At 47.9% G+C, this 24919-nt stretch overlaps 1 protein-coding gene across 1 annotated transcript in view; it reads left to right on the top strand.

Moving 5' to 3' along the window:
- Window positions 1-24696, top strand: part of LOC144761214 (uncharacterized) — a 120724-nt gene extending 96028 nt beyond the window's left edge. Inside the window, exon 3 of the mRNA XM_078646698.1 lies at window positions 23603-24696. Within this exon, the coding sequence (XP_078502824.1) occupies window positions 23603-24522 (920 nt within the window). The 3' untranslated portion in view covers window positions 24523-24696. The remainder of the gene's footprint in view (window positions 1-23602) is intronic.
- Window positions 24697-24919: the final 223 nt, after the last annotated feature.

The following is a 24919-nucleotide window of genomic DNA, read 5'->3' as shown; positions in this document are numbered from 1 at the left end:
CGAGAGAGACTGCCCATTAACTGAAAAGGAAATGATTGATGCCATGCATTGGACGCAGAGTCGCAGACTGAGTGATTTTGTTGTCGTTCGTTGTGCATGAAGTTATGTCATTGTGCACTAATCATCTTTCTACAGTACACACTAAACGTAACTTAAAGCAATTTTCCCCTTCTTGCAAATAAGAAATTTGTACTTCTAATGCAGCTTGATTCATTTCTTTTGATTGAATACAGGAAGGGGACTCAATCTGCACACTGAGTATGACAACAGCACCGTCCATGATGATGATGGCAAAAAAGACGGCCTGTTAACTTAAGATGAGAAGGAACAGGTAATGAAAATGAATGGCATGCCTTGGACACCTGACTCTGAGCGATTCGTGTTTGTGTTTTTGTTGTTTGTTTGTTGTGCACGAAGTGAAGTCAAAGTGTACTAGTAGTCTTACTGTACACACTAAAGAGTGACTCAAGTCAATAATATTTCTACTCTTGTTGTTTAATAACAACATTTTACTTCTACTGCAGGCCGATCTTCACAGTCAGTCAGTACAAGTATCGGAGATGATTGATGGAATAATAACAAGTCCGGAGGACGTTTCATGAGTGGCATAAAAAAAGCCTAAAGGTAAACACGTCAACAACAACCACAGCAGACCCAAATGTCTGTGTAGAAGTGGAGTCGAGTGTAGCGGTGGGATGACTGCGGTGCATTGATTTACTAACTTAAATTGTAAAATGCTATGTTTGGAATGGATATGTGCTTTGTCCAACTCTTTAAAAAAAAGTACTCTAAGTGGAGGAAGTGCTAAGCAACGTGCCGTCACTGTGGGCCTGCTCTGTCCTGTTGTTGTTGAAGGTCAATGCTGGAAATAGACTAGAGTAGAGATGATGCATACATGCCGCCTCGGAAAGTGTCCTTGTTGCACTACACCATAACTTGTGCATTTGTTTCAACTTTTTTTCTCAATATCCCCTTTCTTTTTCCATCTACAATTACAGGCCGGGCAAACATTACAATGCACACTTACCTTACCAATAAATCTACATTTTTTTCCAGGCGGGCAGTGGTGACTGGCGAGTGGCGACACCCAAGATTGATGGACAAGAGGACCAAGAGGAATGCCGAGATGCCAATCCAGTCCACATTTTTGACCAGGATACCACAGTAACAGTATCAACTTTCATCTTCTTTTAAATAATTTGATTCATTTTTTTGTCTACAGTCTTTACAACAGTGTGTTCTTCTTCTTGTTGTTATTATCATCAGGTTTGCTCTCTGTTTATGATTCATCCCTACCAATATTTAAAAATTGTATTTGCTATCTGTAAAAGTATTAAGCCCGGAACAACTGAACAAGAAGTGTATGTAATCCGGGTCTCCTTATCAATCATCATCGTGCATGCATTTCCTTTTTCTCCCTTAACATATTGATATGGATATGGTAGTCTACAAAGATTGTTGTTTGTTGTTTGTCCATGCGTACTGTTTTTCACTGTCAAACCTTTCTCCAAACCCCCTTCCCATCCATTCAACAAACCCTAACCCTCTTCCCCCGGGCTGTGTGACTTATTGATCTGAGACTAAATTAAATGTACACCAATAATTAATCACACGCTTGCTGGGGCGGATGTGGCAAAAGCAACAGTACTTCAATTTCAAGGCAGAGTGATGATCTTCTTTTGCTTGCCCACCCATGAGCAGTAAATTTTAGAGGTGATTTTTAACAAAGGAACATATACCTCAGCATTAATTTCCGGCATTGATTGGATTTGTTATCATCCTCATACACAGCACTAACTGTTACGCTGTAGTTGTAACTCTGTCTAGTAGGCTATCCCCACCACCATTATGTTTTGTTGTACAATATTTTTGCATATTATGGCTGCTCGATAAGTTCTGTACTGTACTTCATTCTACTACTCCTCGAACAGTCTCTCAAAGGTGACTGACTGTCTCATTTTCTTTTTTTGCAAATGCTGCTGCCCTGCCAGTGTCTAATACTACTACTACTACCACCTCCACCACAGTCATGGGATGTTAGAAAAAGGAAACCATCATGCAGCCATTGCTGTGCCTAAGTTAAACATCAAGCAAAGGTAAGAGAAGTTTGGGGGAGGCATAATTAATAATGGACATGTTTTCAATCAATTCACACACCCCTTTGAGTCCAGATAAAAAATACATAGACTAGAAGAAAGAGACTGACAGTACTAGTAGGACAACTCAATCAGTGAGGGGTGTCACATCTATCTGTTTGTGTCTTACACAGTCAGACAATTATTTAAATCAAACACTAGCTATGGGCGGACCTGAACCAGCAAGGAAACAGTGTGATGTAAAACAGTAACCCCACCTACAAAACATTAACAACGTTGTATGTAAAGTAGAAATATATAGATTTAATAATATAACCCTAACAAAAATAAACTATGTAAAAAAAACACAAAAGCTGACCCACTCCCCCTCCCTAACCCCTACCAATGTCCTTAACCGTAATGAGAGTCCAAATGTCCAAAACCCCAATGCCCAATTCCCACCCACCAAAACAAGAATTAAAAAAGGGGCAATAGACAGGGTCTATGTGTGGCGGGATTGTCTCTGGAGGACAAGTCGCATTTCCTCTTCTAGTTTGGCGACGCGGCGCTTTAGAGCGCGGCAGTTGCAGCCACAGTGTGGTGGGGGCACCAGAGATGTTAAAGCGGCGGCGGCGGGCAGCCACTAGATGGTGGTGCCGTACCGCCGGAGGGCGATGGCTGGGGCCCGGGGCACTGGAGGAGGCTTCAAGGGCTGCAGTCTCCTCCTCCTCCTCTTCCAAGACCACCAGCCGCCGATATTCCCGCTGGATTGCCTCCAGCGTGCAGCGCCGTGCCTTGGCGGCCAACTCCTTCCGATCAGGTTTGGAAGGAGTTGCTGTATATCAAAAAGAAAAAAACAAGACAATTGTAAAATATACTCTTAGAAAAACAGTAAGACAAGTTAATTATACACATAGTGGCATGGTAGCACTATAAAGCACAGTGCATACCATTTGTGGTATGTATCTATCCTCCCACTTGCTTGTGCTTTAACAGTTGAAGGATTTTTTTCAGGCATTGTTAGAACCTGGGATGTCAGGTCACCTAGGGTAGCCTGGCCTAGGGGTAAGGCATGCAATTCTAGAGGCACAAGTGTGAAGGTTGCAGACCACCCAGCAGTAAATCCACACAATAACACTTAAAAAGGACACTACACCAATCTGTTAGGAAAATAAGTACTTGTTTATATAAAAATAATATCTTTGCTCTCTTTTGACACCAGACTTCACAGTTCAATATAATGCATTTGGTCAGGGAAAAAAGAAATATCAGTACGTTTAAATATGCCAAATAATGTCAAAAACACAGTACTCTTAAATTACCATCACATTACATTTGAATGACTTATAATCAGTAGCTCTATCTTCAAGAATGTTAACTTATAGCAGTATACTTTCAAACTGCTAAGCAATTTATCACTAGTTTCAACAGTACATTACACTTATCATTAAATCAGTAATAACACTTTCAGATTTGCTAACTTAAATCAATATTCAACATCAATAGTGCATTTAATCAGACTCCAGATTTAGTTAAATATAGCTACTTTGCAGTGCACTATACTTGTCTCCCACAGCACCTACAACCTCCTCTTTCTAGCACACAGTCACTGAGGGTTTCCTCAAGTTTCCCCCCCACTTTATGCAACACAGCTGTGGAAATGACCAGTGTCTAAGTTATTCTCTGGTAAACTCTAGCGCCTCTCTCCCCCTGCAGAACACCTCCTTACTTGTGTCAGAACAGGCGGTGGTAGTCTTGCTGCGCCAGAGGGTGAGGGGAAAAACAGTGGGCAGGACAAAGGGGAGCCACACGCTGGCGAGATTCACCAGCCTCTGGGGCCCCTCAGCTCTCCTTTGCGTGGCGCTGAAAACCAAAGAGGCAGTTTCCGCCGAATCTCCTAAGCCTCTGCAGGGGCTTCACAGACCTCCCCTCCCGCTCACGCCAGCCTCACTGTGTGGCGCTCGAGCAGGGGAGAGAAGTTCCCGTTTGCCTCCGCCGCCGTGGGACTCCCGGCGCTCCTCCTCAGTTCTTCCTCACACTAGCAGGGGACGCGCTATACTCCTGGGCATGCGCGAGGCGCTTACACTGTCACCGCCTCTCACCTCAGCTTCCAGACCCGCCTTCCGCTCCCGCCTCCTCTGCGCTGGCTCCGCCGATAAGACGCTGCTTCCTCACGCTGTCTCAGTGGTGGGACGCTACTCTTCCGGGCCTGCTTGGTCCTAGGCCCCTCCTGTAATAAGGAAGTGGGATCGCCTGGGGCATGCGCGGTAGCAGGGGACGCGCTATACTCCTGGGCATGCGCGAGGCGCTTACACTGTCACCGCCTCTCACCTCAGCTTCCAGACCCGCCTTCCGCTCCCGCCTCCTCTGCGCTGGCTCCGCCGATAAGACGCTGCTTCCTCACGCTGTCTCAGTGGTGGGACGCTACTCTTCCGGGCCTGCTTGGTCCTAGGCCCCTCCTGTAATAAGGAAGTGGGATCGCCTGGGGCATGCGCGGTAGCGCTCCACGAACTTCAAAACAGTGGCAACTTCACCATGATGCGACCGGTGCCCCCGGGGTTCTGAACACGGCGAGATCAGCGTTGCCTCATGAAAACCGGCACCCCTTTCCTTCCTCCGTTTCCTGTGAGGAAGTGGAGTTCTGTCGCCTGTGTTTCAGGTAAGGTCCCACAGGGACACACTGGCCTCAGTCTGCTACACTCCTAAGGCAAAGGGACATGAGCTATTTCTCTTCCCCTATCGGCTTCCAGTCTCTATCCTTCAGAGGCTTCTTTACCCTTGGTGCTGGCAGGGTTTGGGAATGTAGGGTCCTTCTCTTCAAAGGTCTCTCTCTCACTGGGCAGAGGACTGCACACCGCAGCACTGCAGTCTCCTTCTCCTTTGACACCCCGCTATTCCTAAGCTAGGGGTAGGTCAGGCGCCCAGGGTCTCCCTTAATCTTCCACAGCGGGGACAAGACAAGAAACCCACAGGAGAGGTAGAGAAGTGGAATAATTAGGCTGCTTCCCAGTCCAGGAGTTCAACCCTTACACTAGTCTCCCCCCACCTGCCAGGATAGCCTGTCCTCCAGCTGACTCTCTTAGGTAGACAAAATGGCTGCCCCGCATTCCGCCTTATATAGGCTGCCCCTCAGTGGTCCAGAATGGACCAGAAGGTTCTGGAACGCCCTATACTAGTCTATGGACAAGTTCTAGGCTTGGCAGTTAGGGCAGTTGGTAGCCACCATTTTGTGGTTCCAACTTTTCCTGTCAAAACAGGCCTCTGGGCCTGAGGTGAAAAACTATGAGAGGAAAAAGAACACCTATCCCCTTGGCCAACACCTATAAAAACTAGTAGACACAAAAATTATTAAGGGTATGAGGGGCAAAAAGGGTACAAAATAAATAATAATTGGAGGGACTACGAAAAAAAAACCAGACAGGTCTAACACGCGTCCCCCCCAGCTGAAAGTGGGGAGAACTACCCAACCCCTTGGGAGTCCTCATCACTAAGGCGGAAATACCTGGAGAGACCGTCTGCATTGGCGTGGTCCACTCCAGGCCGATGTTCCACCCGGAAGTCCATTCCCTGTAGGGAGATAGACCACCTCAACAGCTTGGGATTTTCCCCCTTCATTTGCATCAGCCAACGAAGGGGTCGGTGGTCAGTCTGAACCAGGAAGTGCAAGCCAAAGAGGTATGGCCGCAGCTTCTTCAGAGCCCACACCACCGCAAAAGCTTCCCTCTCAATTGCACTCCACTTCTGTTCCCGGGGAAGCAGTCTCCTGGATAAGAAGACTACAGGCTGATCCAGGCCCTCTTCATTTAGTTGCGATAACACTGCCCCAATGCCATGTTCTGATGCATCTGTTTGGACAATGAACTCCTTGGAGAAGTCGGGAGCCTTCAGGACCGGTGCTGCACACATTGCCTGCTTCAACTTTTCGAAGGCTTGCTGACAAGCCCTCGTCCAAACTACCCGTCGAGGTTGTTTCTTTGAGGTGAGCTCTGTGAGGGGCGCTACAATAGTGCCATACCCCTTCACAAAGCAACGGTAGTAGCCTGTGAGGCCCAGGAAAGCTCGGACCTCAGTCTGTGTCTTGGGGGGTTCCCAGGCCATGATTGCCTCAATCTTTGCCTGCAGGGGCTGCACTGACCCCCTACCCACCAAGTGTCCAAGGTACACAACCGACCCCTGCCCAATCTGGCATTTGCTGGCCTTGATTGTCAATCCAGCCTTTTTCAGGGCCTGGAGAACTGCTTGCAAATGTTGCAAATTGTCCTCCCAACTGCTACTGAAGACAGCAATGTCATCCAGATAGGCAGCAGAGAAACTCTCCATTCCAGAGAGGACCTGATTCACCAGCCTCTGAAATGTGGCAGGGGCGTTCTTAAGCCCAAAGGGCATCACACAGAACTGGAAGTGTCCCTCAGGCGTGGAGAAGGCTGACCTTTCCTTTGCTCCATCTGTCAAGGAGATCTGCCAGTACCCTGAAGTGAGGTCAAAGGTACTTAGGTATTGGGCAGCTCCTAGCCGGTCAATTAACTCATCCGCCCTGGGGATCGGATGAGCATCAGTCTTTGTAACTGAGTTCAGTCCTCGGTAATCCACACAGAACCTCAGTTCTGGTGTGGTGCCTGGTGGGGCGGCTTTTGGCACTAGCACCACCGGACTGGACCAAGGGCTGTTGGAAGGTTCTATCACTCCTAGCTCCAGCATCTTGGCAACCTCGCCATGGATGCTAGCCTTCACCTTGTCTGACAGCCTGTAGGTCTTTGACTTCACTGGGGGGCTGTCTCCTGTGTCCACATCATGGGTACACAGGTGGGTTCTTCCCGGGACAAGGGAGAACAGCGAAGAGTACTGCTCCAATACCTGACGGCAATCCTCTCGTTGCTCAGGAGTTAGGGATGGGGAGAGAATCACTCCCTCCACCGACCCATCCTTCTCTTGGGATGAAAAGAGATCCAGGAGAGGCTCGCTTTCTGCTTCCTCGGCACCATCAGTCACCAACATCAGGATGACCTCTGGCCTCTCATGGTGGGGTTTGAGGCGATTGGCATGCAGCACCCGTAGGGGCTGTCGCGGGGTCTTAAGATCCACCAAGTAAGTGGCCTTACCCTTCTTTTCCAACACCTCAAATGGGCCTGTCCAACGATCTTGAAGGGCACTTAGCTCTCCAGGTTCCATCACTCATACTTTTTGGCCAGGCTCCAACTCCACCGGGTGAGCATTTTGGTCGTACCATTCCTTCATTACTGCCTGGCTGGCCTCCAAGTTATCAGAAGCCTGCTTCCACAACTTGGCCATCTGACTCCTAAAGGCCAGCATGTAGCTCACCACATCCTGAGGAGGTTTCCTGGGAGACTTTTCCCATCCATCCTTCACCAGGCTGAGAGGTCCACGCACAGGGTGCCCATACAACAATTCAAAAGGGCTGAAGCCCACTCCCTTCTGCGGCACCTCTCTGTAAGAGAACAGCAAGCAAGGCAGGAGGACGTCCCATTTCCTCCGTAAGCTCTCCGGCAGACTTCTTATCATGCCCTTCAGGGTCTTATTAAACCTCTCAACCAGTCCATTTGACTGGGGGTGATAAGGAGTGGTGAACCGGTAGGTCACTCCACACTCCTTCCACATTGTCCGCATGTAAGCTGACAGGAAGTTGGTCCCCCTGTCAGACACAACTTCCTTGGGGAATCCTACACGGGTAAAGATTCCCATCAGGGCCCTAGCCACCACAGGTGCAGTAACAGTCCTCAGAGGGATGGCCTCTGGGTACCGTGTGGCATGATCCACCAGAACCAGGATAAACCTGTGACCAGCTGTTGTTGGTGGATCCAATGGCCCTACAATGTCGATGCCCACCCTTTCAAAGGGGGTGCTAACGACTGGAAGTGGTTCCAAGGGAGCTTTCAGCTTCACTCCTGTTTTCCCACTGGCCTGGCAGGATACACATGTCCGACAGTAAGTGTTGGACGCCACTTTCATCTGAGGCCAGTAAAAGTGGAGGACAAGCCCAGCAAAGGTCTTGTCCTGGCCTAAGTGTCCTGCCAAGGGTATTGCATGAGCCAATTCCAGCAGAAAGGCTCGGTATTGCTGCGGGACCACCAAGGCCCTTGATGAGCCAGGTAGGGGTACCTTGGGTTCACTGTAGAGGAGTCCATCCTCCCAGTAAATATGGTGGTGTCCCGTAGAATCACCTGCTGCCTGGGCTTCAGCCTGTCGCCTCAGTCCCTCAAGGGTGGGGCACTCCCTCTGCCCCTTACAGAATTCCTCTCTGGTAGGACCTCCCTCCACATGCCACTCGGCAGGGATGGGTAAATCCTTCAGAGAGTCTACTTCCCCCTCCACGGACTCCTGGTCCACCACCGCAGGTGGCCGATCTGTCTCATGGGGTGTGGAAGCCGGAGCAGGCTCTCCCTGTCTCCGGGTCTGTCGCTTTTTAGCAGCGGGTTGGGCCATTGTTCCAGGCTCCAACCCAGGCGAACTCCCTCTCCGGGCAGTCGCAGACCGTGTGCTTACACAGGCCCAGTCAGGTGTACCCAGCATCGCAGAATGCGTCCGGTATTCCACCTCTCTCCAAGTGTTGTGCTCCATGTCATTCCCCAACAGACAATCAACTGGCACGGCAGGGCTTACGGCAACTCGAAGTGAACCTGCAACCCCTTCCCACTCAAAGGGAACCTCAGCCACTGGATAGTGGCCCATTCTGCCATCAGCCATCGCGGCGGGGTGGAGTACATTAGGAACAACCTGCTCTGGAGACACCAGTTGACTTCTCACCATAGTCATACTGGCTCCTGTATCTCTCAGAGCCTCCCCTCTCTGGCCATTGATGGTGACCCATTGCCCATACTTTGTAGTATTTGGGGGCACCTGGATCTTTGGAACCATCTCCCGCTCTCCCAGGGACACTAAGGTGACACCCGCCCACTCACCCCCCTTATCTAAGGGCAACTCCTCCCAGAGCGCTACACTAGCTACTCCCGGTGACTTTCCTCCGGTGGGAGGGGGTGGTCTCTTTGGGCATCTGACATCTCCCTTATAATGTCCAACACCACCGCATTCAAAACAGTGGAGAACCCTTGGCTGCTGGCTTTGGCCAGGATTAGGGTTTCTGGGCGGGTTTGCCCTTGGGGTGAAACCTGCTCCCTTACCTTGGAAATTATTTTGGGGACCTTTGGAGAACTCCTTCTTTTTATCTCCCCCCTCCTTCTTCTGGGGGGCGCCCTGTCCGGCTTTTTGAGAATCCCCTCCTGTCCCCTTTGAGGACACCCGGGTACTTGCCCAAGTGTCCGCCTCCTCTGCAAGCTTCCGGGGATTGGTCAGCTTGCTATCCACCAGGTGTTGGCGCAACTCGGGAAAACATTTCTCGAGGAGGTGTTCTTTCAAAAATAGATTGTACAGCCCCTCATAATCTTTCACCTCGCTGCCCTTGACCCAACCCTCCAAAGCTTTCTTGGCGTAGTCTAAAAAGTCTACCCAATTCTGGGTACTCAGTTTGTGACTTCCCCTGAATTTCTGTCTGTACCTTTCAGGGGTAAGTCCAAACTTTTTCACCAGTGCCACCTTCATTGTAGGGTAGTGGGTTTGCTCATCCTGCTCCAGAGCCAACAAGGTGTCTCTGCCAGCAGGGGGCATGTATTTATACAGCCCACCTCCCCAGTGAGTTTCTAAGATCCCGTGAGCCCTTAGAGAAACTTCGTAGGCGGCCAGCCATTTGGCAATGTCATCGCCTGGGGTGTAACTAGCGAGGACATCTTTGGGTAAATAGGGTCTGGGTTCCCTGGTGTTCACCTTAGTTTCGCTGCCACCATTATCTGGATTGGGAGACCTTTGTATTAAGGCTTGTAGGTCCATCTCTTTGATGGTTCGCTCATGGGCTAACCTCCTGTCCTCCCTTTCCATATCCATCCTAGCTAATTCCAACTTCATTCTCCTCTCCTCCCTCCTATCTTCTAGCTCGGCGTCAGTTAAACCCCTGTCTGAGACGCTGCTGCCCTCCCTCGAAGGTGTCCTGGGACCTGTCAGCAGATTCCCCCTTCCAGCTTGGTTCAACATTGCAGTCTCAAGGACAGTGTCCCCGTCACTCTCTTCGGTATCTGGTTCTTCCCTTAAATGAGCTTCCACCCATGCCCTTATGCTTGTCAGCAACTCGCCTTTCTTGGCACCTTTGTTAAAGAATACCCCTTGTTGCTGACACCATTCTCTGAGTTGGGCCACAGTATTGGATTCTAGCTCTTTAAAATTCAACTCCATCTTTCACTTATGGAATTAAATTAACACACAGGAGAAAACCAAGAAGTGACCTGAGGTTAACCTCCACCCACCACCAGAAATAAATTTGGAAAAACAAAATTCAAATTAGGAGGGCCGCAAGGAGAAAACTCCTGGTGTAGGTCAGTGTATTGCGTTGAATTACTAATGAGTAGCTGCAACCAAGTCAGAATCCCACCGCTAGGCACCAAATGTTAGAACCTGGGATGTCAGGTCACCTAGGGTAGCCTGGCCTAGGGGTAAGGCATGCAATTCTAGAGGCACAAGTGTGAAGGTTGCAGACCACCCAGCAGTAAATCCACAAATAACACTTAAAAAGGACACTACACCAATCTGTTAGGAAAATAAGTACTTGTTTATATAAAAATAATATCTTTGCTCTCTTTTGACACCAGACTTCACAGTTCAATATAATGCATTTGGTCAGGGAAAAAAGAAATATCAGTACGTTTAAATATGCCAAATAATGTCAAAAACACAGTACTCTTAAATTACCATCACATTACATTTGAATGACTTATAATCAGTAGCTCTATCTTCAAGAATGTTAACTTATAGCAGTATACTTTCAAACTGCTAAGCAATTTATCACTAGTTTCAACAGTACATTACATTTATCATTAAATCAGTAATAACACTTTCAGATTTGCTAACTTAAATCAATATTCAACATCAATAGTGCATTTAATCAGACTCCAGATTTAGTTAAATATAGCTACTTTGCAGTGCACTATACTTGTCTCCCACAGCACCTACAACCTCCTCTTTCTAGCACACAGTCACTGAGGGTTTCCTCAAGTTTCCCCCCCACTTTATGCAACACAGCTGTGGAAATGACCAGTGTCTGAGTTATTCTCTGGTAAACTCTAGCGCCTCTCTCCCCCTGCAGAACACCTCCTTACTTGTGTCAGAACAGGCGGTGGTAGTCTTGCTGCGCCAGAGGGTGAGGGGAAAAACAGTGGGCAGGACAAAGGGGAGCCACACGCTGGCGAGATTCACCAGCCTCTGGGGCCCCTCAGCTCTCCTTTGCGTGGCGCCGAAAACCAAAGAGGCAGTTTCCGCCGAATCTCCTAAGCCGCTGCAGGGGCTTCACAGACCTCCCCTCCCGCTCACGCCAGCCTCACTGTGTGGCGCTCGAGCAGGGGAGAGAAGTTCCCGTTTGCCTGCGCCGCCGTGGGACTCCCGGCGCTCCTCCTCAGTTCTTCCTCGCACTAGCAGGGGACGCGCTATACTCCTGGGCATGCGCGAGGCGCTTACACTGTCACCGCCTCTCACCTCAGCTTCCAGACCCGCCTTCCGCTCCCGCCTCCTCTGCGCTGGCTCCGCCGATAAGACGCTGCTTCCTCACGCTGTTTCAGTGGTGGGACGCTACTCTTCCGGGCCTGCTTGGTCCTAGGCCCCTCCTGTAATAAGGAAGTGGGATCGCCTGGGGCATGCGCGGTAGCGCTCCACGAACTTCAAAACAGTGGCAACTTCACCATGACGCGACCGGTGCCCCCGGGGTTCTGAACACGGCGAGATCAGCGTTGCCTCATGAAAACCGGCACCCCTTTCCTTCCTCCGTTTCCTGTGAGGAAGTGGAGTTCTGTCGCCTGTGTTTCAGGTAAGGTCCCACAGGGACACACTGGCCTCAGTCTGCTACACTCCTAAGGCAAAGGGACATGAGCTATTTCTCTTCCCCTATCGGCTTCCAGTCTCTATCCTTCAGAGGCTTCTTTACCCTTGGTGCTGGCAGGGTTTGGGAATGTAGGGTCCTTCTCTTCAAAGGTCTCTCTCTCACTGGGCAGAGGACTGCACACCGCAGCACTGCAGTCTCCTTCTCCTTTGACACCCCGCTATTCCTAAGCTAGGGGTAGGTCAGGCGCCCAGGGTCTCCCTTAATCTTCCACAGCGGGGACAAGACAAGAAACCCACAGGAGAGGTAGAGAAGTGGAATAATTAGGCTGCTTCCCAGTCCAGGAGTTCAACCCTTACACTAGTCTCCCCCCACCTGCCAGGATAGCCTGTCCTCCAGCTGACTCTCTTAGGTAGACAAAATGGCTGCCCCGCATTCCGCCTTATATAGGCTGCCCCTCAGTGGTCCAGAATGGACCAGAAGGTTCTGGAACGCCCTATACTAGTCTATGGACAAGTTCTAGGCTTGGCAGTTAGGGCAGTTGGTAGCCACCATTTTGTGGTTCCAACTTTTCATGTCAAAACAGGCCCTGGGCCTGAGGTGAAAAACTATGAGAGGAAAAAGAACACCTATCCCCTTGGCCAACACCTATAAAAACTAGTAGACACAAAAATTATTAAGGTTATGAGGGGCAAAAAGGGGACAAAATAAATAATAATTGGAGGGACTACGAAAAAAAAACCAGACAGGTCTAACAGGCATTCAACCAACCATGCATCAGATTCTTTACTATCAGCCACCTTTGCAATTTGCATGCTTGCATCACACGTATCCTTCTCTCTGTCAGTCATAAATATTAAATCTCGCCGTCCTTCTTCCTTCCACCCGTCTTTCACCTTTTAGTTCAACACCAGGTGATCTGATCTGACTTTTAGTCTTCTCCATAAAACTTTCAAAGCGGAGTTCAAATCACAGATAGATGAGGCCATCAGTTACTCAATACTCCCGACCCTAATGCCTTTACTAATGCTAATTAAAGGTTGTCTTTCTTCACTCTTCAAACGTTCACAACAACTCTTACTTACGTAGGACATCATTAGGATGGCGGGCGGACTTTGTCCGCCCGCCATCCTCATGCTAAAAGGGACCGCCCGCCATAAGGGCGGTGGTCCCATGGGGGCAATTAGGATGCGCCCGCCCAGTGGCGGGCATCCCATATTTTTAACATTGTGGCGGGCGGTGCAATGCTAAAAATACATGTTTTGCTTTTCCAAGCACAAGGTGACAGGCCCCGCGCGGAGCCTGCCACGTTGTGCTTTGAAAGACAGGGGGGTACCATAGGTAGCCTCAATGGGGGCCCGCAACAGGCCCCCCAAGCATACGCAGCATGCCTTCCCGTGGCGGCAATGCCGCCACGAAAAGTCATTCCAAAATGCAGATTATATGGCTGGCGGTGTGTTTCAGACACCGTCACCATATTGAACCATTTTCCGCCCTGTCGACATGTCGACTGTGCGGAAAATCAGCGGACGGTTTCTATCCGCCGCGGACCCCCCCAGCCATTGTAATATGGCGGGGGTATTTTCTACAGGAATGGCGGGAGGTTTGCCCCTGCGGGCCGGCGGTGACTACCGCCGGCCCGGCGGGGGCAAACTGCCCACCATCCTAATGGGGCCCTAAGTCTCAACAGTACAGTATTCATACAGTACACCCTTGCAGTGAGTGTAATGTCAATAGTTAAGGATTATGAATCTAACTTACCACCGTCCGCCACTGGTGCTGGCACTCCCCCTACTACTCCTTCGGCATCGGCAACTGCTGCATCCTCTCCCTCCGCGTCTCCTTCAACGCTGGCCCCGGCAATGGTGGTCGGTAGTGCGCCTAGAAAACATTACAAATTTTTTAGGTGTCATATACACCTCCCCCTATTGGTCAGTAGCAAGATTAAAAAATTAGTTAATAGTATACAACATACATCACTAGTACAAATCAGGTAGTAGTAGAGTAGACACTTGTAGTTACATATGGTCTCTAGGGTCATTCTAGCCTTTGCTTAGTTAGCCCGAGCCATGCAACCATTTTACCTTTGTGTCTTTTATTTTTGCACATGTGACGTTACCTTGCAGCTTGTTGTATAAGACACCTTTGAACCCACAGGACCTCATACTGCTACTGTCTAAGCGCTGTGTACAAGCTGTCGACCAAAACATTAACAAGCCACTTTTTTATGAAGTTCTGGTATACTGTTAGTCCATATTGCTTATCCATAAATACTACATTTTTTGGCACGGCTGAGAAATTCTTGCAAGTTTCAATATACTAATGCGCACCATTTCATTTGTCTCATTACAGACGGAAGATTCCCTTCTACGAACCAGAGCTTTGCAGAGCTTATGATGCAACAACTACCAGTACTAGGTTCTTCTAAGGTGAGGGGTCCCCAGAATTCACTCAGAGATCTTCATTTATAAATTTATATAAACTATATTCCTACCTAGGGGATGGTGGTGCTTCCACCGCTGTTCAGTTATCATGATTTATTTCCCTAATGTAAGTAAGTGTAACAATGTTTATTGTTTTAATGTTATTGATGTTCCTGTTGGTGCTTCATTATAGAACAACGTACAGAGCTTGTCAATTCAAAATAAAAACTTTGAACTTACATATACTCGGTGGTATTTGGTGTGGACTTACTCAAGTGAGCGAGCGAAAGGAAGGGTGTGCATGTGCATTGCTTCAACGACTGAAAGGTTGGGTGTGTTATGTTCTGGGTTGTCTACTTGTTGGGTATCTTGGGGGGGGGGTTCGGAGAGTTAATAGTTATGACAAGACACTACTATTGCTAGTCGGCCAGGGGATTGTGGTGGGTTCTGAACTTCTGATTGAGGTGTGTGAGGAAGGTCCAACCTCCCATCACCAACATTCTATTTTCTTGTGCAAAGTTCTGTATGTGCAAAATCCCTACAACAGTAGTAGTATGTCCTGTCATATCAAAATAGAAATAAATCTGGCTGGGCATTTGTTGGTGTGAATTGTCAAAACCTCAAGATTAACAAATACTCAAGATCAATAAGACATATAGGTAGATGCATCAACGTTTTTTTTGCGATTCCTTATTTGCGAAAAATAAGGAATCGCAAATAAGGAATCGCAAATGACAATGCATCATTTTTTTCGCAATTTTATTGCGATTCGGTAAAATTCGCAAATTTTACCGAATCGCATTAAAATTGCGAATTCTTAATTGCGAATTCGCAATTTGCGATATCGCAAATAGCGATTTTACACACATGATGAATTTCATTGAATCAACTGCCTGAAAGCCAGTACAGCAATAGGCGCAGCTGCTCCCTTTTTTGAAGGTGAGGTTTGGCAGTTTGCTTTGTGAGCTTTCCCAGGAGGTTGCTGCTGCTGTGTGTGCTTCACAAATCTGTTGTAAAATGGAAAATGAGAATCCTGTTGAAGAGGGGCCCGCCAGGGAAAGGAAAATTAAGTTTTCTGATCAAGAGTTGGAAATTCTGATTGAGGAGGTGACTGCAAGACAGCAACAGCTTTTTGGTAAACGGTCTCTGAAGGTTCCTGAGGCTGTAAAAAGAAACCTATGGATTGCCATGCAAGCAAAGGTTAACGCAGTCGGAGTGGCACATCGGGACATAAATAATTTACAAAAAAGATGGTATGACATGCGCAGTCGTGCAAAAGAGAAGCTAGCAAACAGGATTAAATCTTCAAAGAAAACTGGAGGTGGAACCCCCAGGGATAGACCCAACACCCCCCAGGAAGACATGGTGGAAGGCACACTGTTGACTGAGGCTGTAGTTGGAGTGATAGATATTGATACTTCTGAGGTTCCAACTCCTTCTGAAGGTAAGTGAATTGTATATGCTTTTGATTGTCTGAATGGAGCCTATAAATTGCAAGAGTCTTGTGAAAGTAGTTAGATTACCTGCATTGCATTTCTGTTGTGTGTGATATCTAATCTGTGTGTGTAGGACTTGGCCCTTTCCCGAGAAATTTTTCGTTTTTATTCCCTTGATTTAGGGTGACCCCTATTGTAACAAAAGGGTATAGGCCTTGTGTAGTGAAGAAAGCCCTGTGTATGTCAAACTAATGTTAAGGTGCAGGTGCTTTCTTCCCCTAACATGGCTGCCACTGACCCCAGCTACTGCAGCGCGGTCTTTGTGGGCGCATTCTAGTGGCCAGGAGCTGGCTGGAACCCTCAAACAATGTATCAATACTAGCCTGCCAGCCTGCCCATAGCCAGAATGGTGGAACCTCCTAGAACCTCCTGGAACATTCTGGAACAGGTGAGGTGACACCAACTGCCACTGCCAACTGTCAACTGGCACTAAATAAGGAAAGGGAGGGAAACTTTCCTGTCAGACTGAGGGAGCACAGACCTGGGGGAGAACCTACGCAGGAGTTCTAGACAGTGAGGCCTAGACAGGGACCTATGACACTGGGAGTGACAGGGCCTAGGTGCTGCCTACCAAGTGTTGAGGAATCCTGAACTTACCCCCTGATCTGGCCTGGCGGGAGGGGAACCCAGAGTCCACCTGAGGAGACCGGCTGAGGAGATTTGATACCAGCCATCAACTCCAACCCCCCCTTCAAGGAACCCAGAGACTGCTATTTACAAGGGCGCAAGAAACAAAGCGCCGAGAAGAAACCAAATCACCACAGGACTATTGAGAAAACAACCAGGTATTGGCGCTGAGTCACCCTCCTGCGCTCCCTGACGCCACCTGGGTCCCTGCGCTAACCTGCCACTGTCGTGTGGCCTGTCCTGTCTGATCTGCTGGTTTGCTTCCAACTAAAATAAACTATCTGCTGGCTAAGCGCTCCTATTCCCTAGCACTAGCACCCTGGACTACCTGTCCTGCTGGCGCTACCTGAACTGCCTTATTTATGGGAATGGCCCAAGAGAAGCGCTGTGCCTGCAAAGCGCTGGGGCTGTAACTAACCCTGAGTGCCCAGCGCTGTCATTTGAGGATCTGTGGCTGCCAGGAGCGCTATTGTGGAAACTGCCCAAGCGCTACTGCTGTCTGAGCGCTAGCTCCCAGAACTGCTGTGTCCCCTGCGAAGCGCTGTACCAGAGAAGCGCTATCTCCAGGACTGCCATATTCCCTTCCCCTACAACTGACACCAGAAAGCCATTACCAGCGCTGTTACTGCAAAGCGTTGTGAACCTGAGAGCTCGGCTGCTGCCTGGGGACCCTTGAGGTACTGTGAAGCGCTGTACATCCAGCATCTGTCATTAACTTCAAGCACTGCATCAGCGAGGCGCTGTGTGCCCAGGACCTGAATTTGGTGCCTGCCGCTGTGTCAGAAGGCTCACTGAACAGGGGAATAGCCTGGAGTACTGGAACTGGGCCAGGGACCCCAAAAGACACCGTGGGGGCCTCAGCTAATAAAAGTTAACCCCTGCCTGGGGTACAGTTGCATGCCAGTTAGTGTAGCCCTATGCATGTTTATGGCTGAGTAATGCAGCGTTTATTCTCATGAAATGTTGAGCCTTTTTATGGGGTACTTACCTAATGGAATGTTTTATACTCCTGCCCCAGTGTTCTAACTTCTACCTACCAACAGGGATACTCTTGAATACTGAAATGTTTTATCCCTGCGTCAAGAACTGCAGAGCAAGGAATTGGTTAATTGTGCCTGTCTAATGAAAGGTTTTGTTCCAACCTGAGAATTCCTGCTCATGTGCCATTGTCTTACTGGTTCTTAGGCACAGGGTTTAGATATAATTAATGGAGGGTTGATGCCTGCTTGAGGAGAATGTTATTCTGGGTAAATGAAATGTTTAGTCCTACATAAGGGGCTGTTATTTTTAAGCTGCAGGAGCTAGGTAAACCTTATTACAGGCCCTGCCGATTTGAGGAGCTTTATGCGCAAAATTGCTAATGGGGCCTGGGTTCTAATGACCTGTTTATTCCTGATTAAGGAAATGGTTACTTCTGCTAAATGAATGTTTTTAACCTTTAATGAAATAAGTTATTGCTATTGAGAATATGAATGGCTCTACATGAAATGTTGTTCTCACCTGCGAACAGGATAATTCCTAATGAAAGGTCCCTACTGGATTAAGGGGGTGTTTACCCTGGTATTGGTCTGTATTAGAGGTTCCAAGGCCCACAGTTTATAGGCCTCAATTCATAAAAGGTTAATCTCTGATCAGAGGCTGTAATAGAATGCCTACAGTACCAGAATGAAGAGTATTAGCGAGGGCTAGGCCCAAACCCAGGGATTATACATATTTCGCCTAGTGTCCTGCTCAGCCTAGGCCTTATGCATGATTCACATGTTATTAAATGTTTACTTCTGCTCAGAGAAGTGGTTACTTCCTGTTAGAAATGTTGGTGAATAACTAATGAAAAGTTCTACTTCTACTATGGAACTGTTTAATGCTTATTCCTACTGGGAGTGATTCCTAAAGTGGTTATTCCTGATTAAGGAAATGGTTATACCTGCATAAGGGGTTGTTTATTTTTAATGAAATGTTTTTCTCCCACTTAGTGCTGTATTTACGGGAAGCCTACAGTTATTTATTTACATGTTTTCTGCTGTAAAACGCTCACCCTTGCTTGGTGAGAAGCGGGTAAAATGCCTGCAGAACCAATGTGATGCAATGTCATTTGGTTGTCTCCTTAATGTATTTCTTACAGGTGCTGACAAGAAGCAAGGCTACGGTCAGGCCTGTGGTTATCTACACTTAATGTTATCTAATATTCAATATTTATCTGATATTTAATATTTATTCCTCTGAGTATTTATTGCCAAGTGTTGTAACACATGTATTTTAAAGGAAAGCTAATAAGCTAACAATACTGTAATTCTTGATTTCCCTGACTCTGCTCTTTATAAAAGTTATCTAATTTTTTATACAAACTAACTGGAGTGGTGTCACTCATTGCGTGCCCATTTTTACTGTCTCAGTGGTTGCGTGTGCTGTATGGTCGCTTAACACATAAGCTTTCGGATGCCTACCCGCTCGTGCCATGCTACCCACGGGGAGCTGGTGACCCTAGTTCCAACATATTGGTGTCGAGCGGTGGGATCCAGGACCTGTGACCATGCAGCACCCTCCAGTGAGACAGGGTGCACAGCAATTAGGCTACACACCTATTGTGTGTGCAAGCCTAAGTAATTGACCCCTCCACTGTCTAGCCTGTAGAGTGTATCAAGACCTGTTTGACCTAATCCTGTCACCCACGTCCTGGTATCTTTTCCCAGATTTATCTGAGTCCCCTCCTGGCATAATGGAGTTTTGTCAGGGGATGGGGGTGCCTGTTGGGCGGAGAACCGGGAAGAAGGAATTCGGTACCGCTTTGAGGGCATGGGTAGGAGCCCACCCAGAGGGGAGAGGGGATGGGGAACAGGAGGGGCAGGTCACACCCAGGGAGGCGGGCACACCAGAAGACCCAGGCCTACTCAACGTTGTTGTGTCTGACAATGTGCTACCGGGAAGATGTTCTGGGGCAGGGAGTAGAGTATCTGGGAGGTGTGCGTCGTCAAGGTTGCTAGAGCATGAGAGGGAGAGTGAGAGTCTTGCAATGGATGAAAGGAAGCTGGCGCACCAGCTTCAGCTAACAGAGTTAGAGCTGAAAGCCTTGGAATCATGTGTGCCAGGTACTTCTAATGGTGGCAGCGTACCCGAGGTTCAGAGTTCAGACCAGTCACAGGGTGTAGAACCTGGACTGGGGTTTCAGGTTCAGGAGTTGCCTGACCTGGAGGGTGGGGTACCGGTAACTAAGGACCCTACTGGTGTGACTTCCAGGTGTGACTTCCAGGGGTACCTCTCCGGGTGGGAGGGTGCGGAACCCTGGGAGGGGGTGCGGAGGGAGGAAGGACTCTCCTCTGGCACTGGACCAGCCACAGGGTGCTGATCCCGGGTTGGGTGGCCAGGTTCAGGGGTTGCCTGACCTGGCGGGAGGGATCTCTGTAATCAGAGTCCCCCTGGTTGTGACTCTTAGGGGTACTACTCCAGTTGGGAGGGTGCAGAACTCTGAGAGGGGGTGCAGGGAGAGGGAGGACTCACCCCTGTCACCAGTTCAACCTAAGGGTTTAGACTCTAGGTTGAGGAGAGAGTGGCCAAAGGGTACTACGGGCCTGGGGCTACTGCCCCCCACTCTGAGAGAGCAAGGGCCAGAGGCTTCTGTATTGCCTAGAGGTCAGTCCTGGCTGCATCCCACTAGGGAACACCAGTGGGGTGGTTTGATTGGTGAAGAACTGGCGGATGCCATTGAAGTAACGGGCCTGCGTCCACCTTTTTCCGCCCCAAGCAGGGAAGCCCATCAAGGTGATGATCGGTCTACCCTGGCTTTTGGCTGGGGGGAAGACGTGTAGGACTTGGCCCTTTCCCCAGAAATGTTTCGTTTTTACTCCCTTGATTTAGGGTGCCCCCTATTGTAACAAAAGGGTATTGGCCTCGTGTAGTGAAGAAAGCCCTGTGTATGTCAAACTAATGTTAAGGTGCAGGTGCTTTCTTCCCCTAACATGGCTGCCACTGACCCCTGCTACTGCAGTGCGGTCTTTGTGGGCGCATTCTAGTGGCCAGGAGCTGGCTGGAACCCTCAAACAATGTATCAATACTAGCCTGCCAGCCTGCCCATAGCCAGAATGGTGGAACCTCCTAGAACCTCCTGGAACCTTCTGGAACAGGTGAGGTGACACCAACTGCCACTGCCAACTGTCAACTGGCACTAAATAAGGAAAGGGAGGGAAACATTCCTGTCAGACTGAGGGAGCACAGACCTGGGGGAGAACCTACGCAGGAGTTCTAGGCAGTGGGGCCTAGACAGGGACCTATGACACTGGGAGTGACAGGGCCTAGGTGCTGCCTATCAAGTGTTGAGGAATCCTGAACTTACCCCCTGATCTGGCCCGGCGGGAGGGTAACCCAGAGTCCACCTGAGGAGACCGGCTGAGGAGATTTGATACCAGCCATCAACTCCAACCCCCCCTTCAAGGAACCCAGAGACTGCTATTTACAAGGGCGCAAGAAACATAAAGCGCTGAGAAGAAACCAAATCACCACAGGACTATTGAGAAAACAACCAGGTATTAGCGCTGAGTCACCCTCATGCGCTCCCTGACGCCACCTGGGACCCTGTGCTAACCTGCCTCTGTCGTGTGGCCTGTCCTGTCTGATCTGCTGGTTTGCTTCCAACTAAAATAAACTGCCTGCTGGCTAAGCGCTCCTATTCCCTAGCGCTAGTACCCTGGACTACCTGTCCTGCTGGCGCTACCTGAACTGCCTTATTTATTGGAATGGCCCAAGAGAAGCGCTGTGCCTGCGAAGCGCTGGGGCTGTAACTAACCCTGAGTGCCCAGCGCTGTCATTTGAGGATCTGTGGCTGCTAGGAGCGCTATTGTGGAAACTGCCCAAGCGCTACTGCTGTCTGAGCGCTAGCTCCCAGAACTGCTGTGTCCCCTGCGAAGCGCTGTACCAGAGAAGCGCTATCTCCAGGACTGCCATATTCCCTTCCCCTACAACTGACACCAGAAAGCCATTACCAGCGCTGTTACTGCGAAGCGTTGTGAACCTGAGAGCTCGGCTGCTGCCTGGGGACCCTTGAGGTACTGTGAAGCGCTGTACATCCAGCATCTGTCATTAACTTCAAGCGCTGCATCAGCGAGGCGCTGTGTGCCCAGGACCTGAATTTGCTGCCTGGCGCTGTGTCAGAAGGCTCCCTGAACTGGGGAATAGCCCCATTGGCCCTTCAAGTACTGGAACTGGGCCAGGGCCCCCCTAAAAGACACCGTGGGGGCCTCAGCTAATAAAAGTTAACCCCTGCCTGGGGTACAGTTGCATGCCAGTTAGTGTAGCCTTATGCATGTTTATGGCTGTGTAATGCAGCGTTTATTCTATCATGAAATGTTGAGCCTTTTTATGGGGTACTTACCTAATGGAATGTTTTATACTCCTGCCCCAGTGTTCTAACTTCTACCTACCAACAGGGATACTCTTGAATACTGAAATGTTTTATCCCTGCGTCAAGAACTGCAGAGCAAGGAATTGGTTAATTGTGCCTGTCTAATGAAAGGTTTTGTTCCAACCTGAGAATTCCTGCTCATGTGCCATTGTCTTACTGGTTATTAGGCACAGGGTTTAGATATAATTAATGGAAGGCTGATCCCTGCTTGAGGAGAATGTTATTCTGGGTAAATGAAATGTTTAGTCCTACATAAGGGGCTGTTATTTTTAAGCTGCAGGAGCTAGGTAAACCTTATTACAGGCCCTGCCGATTTGAGGAGCTTGCTGCGCAAAATTGCTAATGGGGCCTGGGTTCGAATGACCTGTTTATTCCTGATTAAGGAAATGGTTACTTCTGCTAAATGAATGTTTTTAACCTTTATTGAAATAAGTTATTGCTATTGAGAATATGAATGGCTCTACATGAAATGTTGTTCTCACCTGCGAACAGGATAATTCCTAATGAAAGGTCCCTACTGGATTAAGGGGGTGTTTACCCTGGTATTGGTCTGTATTAGAGGTCCCAAGGCCCACAGTTTATAGGCCTCAATTCATAAAAGGTTAACCTCTGATCAGAGGCTGTAATAGAATGCCTACAGTACCAGAATGAAGAGTATTAGCGAGGGCTAGGCCCAAACCAGGGATTATCCATATTTCGCCTAGTGTCCTGCTCAGCCTAGGCCTTATGCATGGTTCACCTGTTATTAAATGTTTACTTCTGCTCAGAGAAGTGGTTACTTCCTGGATGAAATGTTGGTGCATAACTAATGAAAAGTTCTACTTCTACTATGGAACTGTTTAATGCTTATTCCTACTGGGAGTGATTCCTAAAGTGGTTATTCCTGATTAAGGAAATGGTTATACCTGCATAAGGGGTTGTTTATTTTTAATGAAATGTTTTTCTCCCACTTAGTGCTGTATTTACGGGAAGCCTACAGTTATTTATTTACATGTTTTCTGCTGTAAAACGCTCACCCTTGCTTGGTGAGAAGCGGGTAAAATGCCTGCAGAACCAATGTGATGCAATGTCATTTGGTTGTCTCCTTAATGTCTTTCTTACAGGTGCTGACAAGAAACAAGGCTACGGTCAGGCCTGTGGTTATCTACACTTAATGTTATCTAATATTCAATATTTATCTGATATTTAATATTTATTCCTCTGAGTATTTATTGCCAAGTGTTGTAACACATGTATTTTAAAGGAAAGCTAATAAGCTAACAATACTGTAATTCTTGATTTCCCTGACTCTGCTCTTTATAAAAGTTATCTAATTTTTTATACAAACTAACTTGAGTGGTGTCACTCATTGTGTGCCCATTTTTACTGTCTCAGTGGTTGCGTGTGCTGTATGGTCGCTTAACACATAAGCTTTAGGATGCCTACCCGCTCATGTCATGCTACCCACGGGGAGCTGGTGACCCTAGTTTCAACAGTGTGTCACCCACAACAATTACTTAATGTTAGTAAATTGAAAGCAGTGCATTATGGGAGTTGTAGTTTTTAAAAGTCCTTCATGTAGACAAGCAATTTTTTTTAATGTCAACTTTAATACTACGAATTACTATTAAGAATGAGACTAGGATCATGGGAATGTGTAGAATCTCACATATTATTTATTATGTTAATGAAAGTGCAAGCATTAATTAACATCATGTTTGCATTTTTTTTAAACATAGAAGCACTACAGGAAATAATTGAGCAGGATTTGAGGGATTTCAACAACCAAGAAGGTCAAGAGACAAAAGAGGGAAATGCCCCTAGCACATCAGCATCAAATTTACAAACTGAGGAAAGACAGAGAGTACGACAACTGCTGCAAACTGATTCAGAAACAGAGCAGAATGACAATGTAGTTGAAAGGCAACCTCAAAGCACTGCAACAGTCACAAATAGAAGGCTGAGTAGGCGAAGGAGACTTCAGCAGTTTTCTTTGCACCGAGGGAATGTGACAGAAAGTGGTCAATTTGGAGAGGGTCCCATCACTGGCAATCTTGTGGAAGACAAAATCCTCAAGTTACAGCGCCTGCAAGGTAAAGACATTAGAATGATTAAAGGTAAACTTGGACATATCAGCAAACAAATGGGTTCTCTTACAAACAGTGTGAATAAAATGATAAATGTAATGAAGACAGACCAAGAAACATCTTCATTGAAGCTGGACCGCATTGCCAACTCTTTGGAGACCATGTGCACATTGATGCAAAAACAGCAAAATATTAGTGGCAAAAGGCAGGTACGACTGCTGACCAACATGCAGGCTCATAACAGACAAATGACTCGCCTTTCCAATTGTACAAGTGGCCTCTGCAAACAGACCCTTTCAACTCAGGTACTCTTGATGAAAACATTTGAACATATTCAAAAGGGAATGGGGACCATCTATGATCCATCTGGAAATTCACATTCTAATGTATCCCCAGTAAAGCAACTATCAATGAAGGATAGTGGTGCCAGCAGTGCTGTGAGTGGCACACTTGAGCATTGCTTAAGTGGCACACGGCGCAGTAATAGAAAGCAGAATGATGCAAGTAATATGGCCATGCATAGTGGAAGAAATGCTGGAAAGGCATTAGGAGTGCGTGGTCGAAAGAAATGATAGTATGTCTGTGATGCCTCTGGATTGGTATTAATAATGTCTAAGTTGCCTTTGGATCAATGATTATCATTTCAACTTCTCAGATTTGAAGTACAATAAAAATGTTTGAAATACAGTCAAAGTCCATGGAGTAAATGCATTTATGTTTCACTTTGAAATAAAATTTACATTGATTCCCCCCCCAAAAAAGGAGTAAGTTTCCTACCTCATTCAAAAGTAATGCTGTGTGATCTCTGCCCTTCTCCTTCTCCCCTCTGCTGCCTCTGGTCGATGTGCTCTTGCTTGTGGTTGTGGAGGCTGATTGTCATTTTGAGGTAAAACATCTTCTTCATCAAGTTCTATGCCTCTCTCAGTTGCTAGATTGTGCAGCATTGCACATGCTGCAACTATTTTGCAG

Source organism: Lissotriton helveticus, chromosome 6, assembly GCF_964261635.1.
Source record: "Lissotriton helveticus chromosome 6, aLisHel1.1, whole genome shotgun sequence".
Taxonomy (NCBI): Eukaryota; Metazoa; Chordata; class Amphibia; order Caudata; family Salamandridae; genus Lissotriton; species Lissotriton helveticus.
This window is presented reverse-complemented; position numbering and strand designations above follow the sequence as displayed.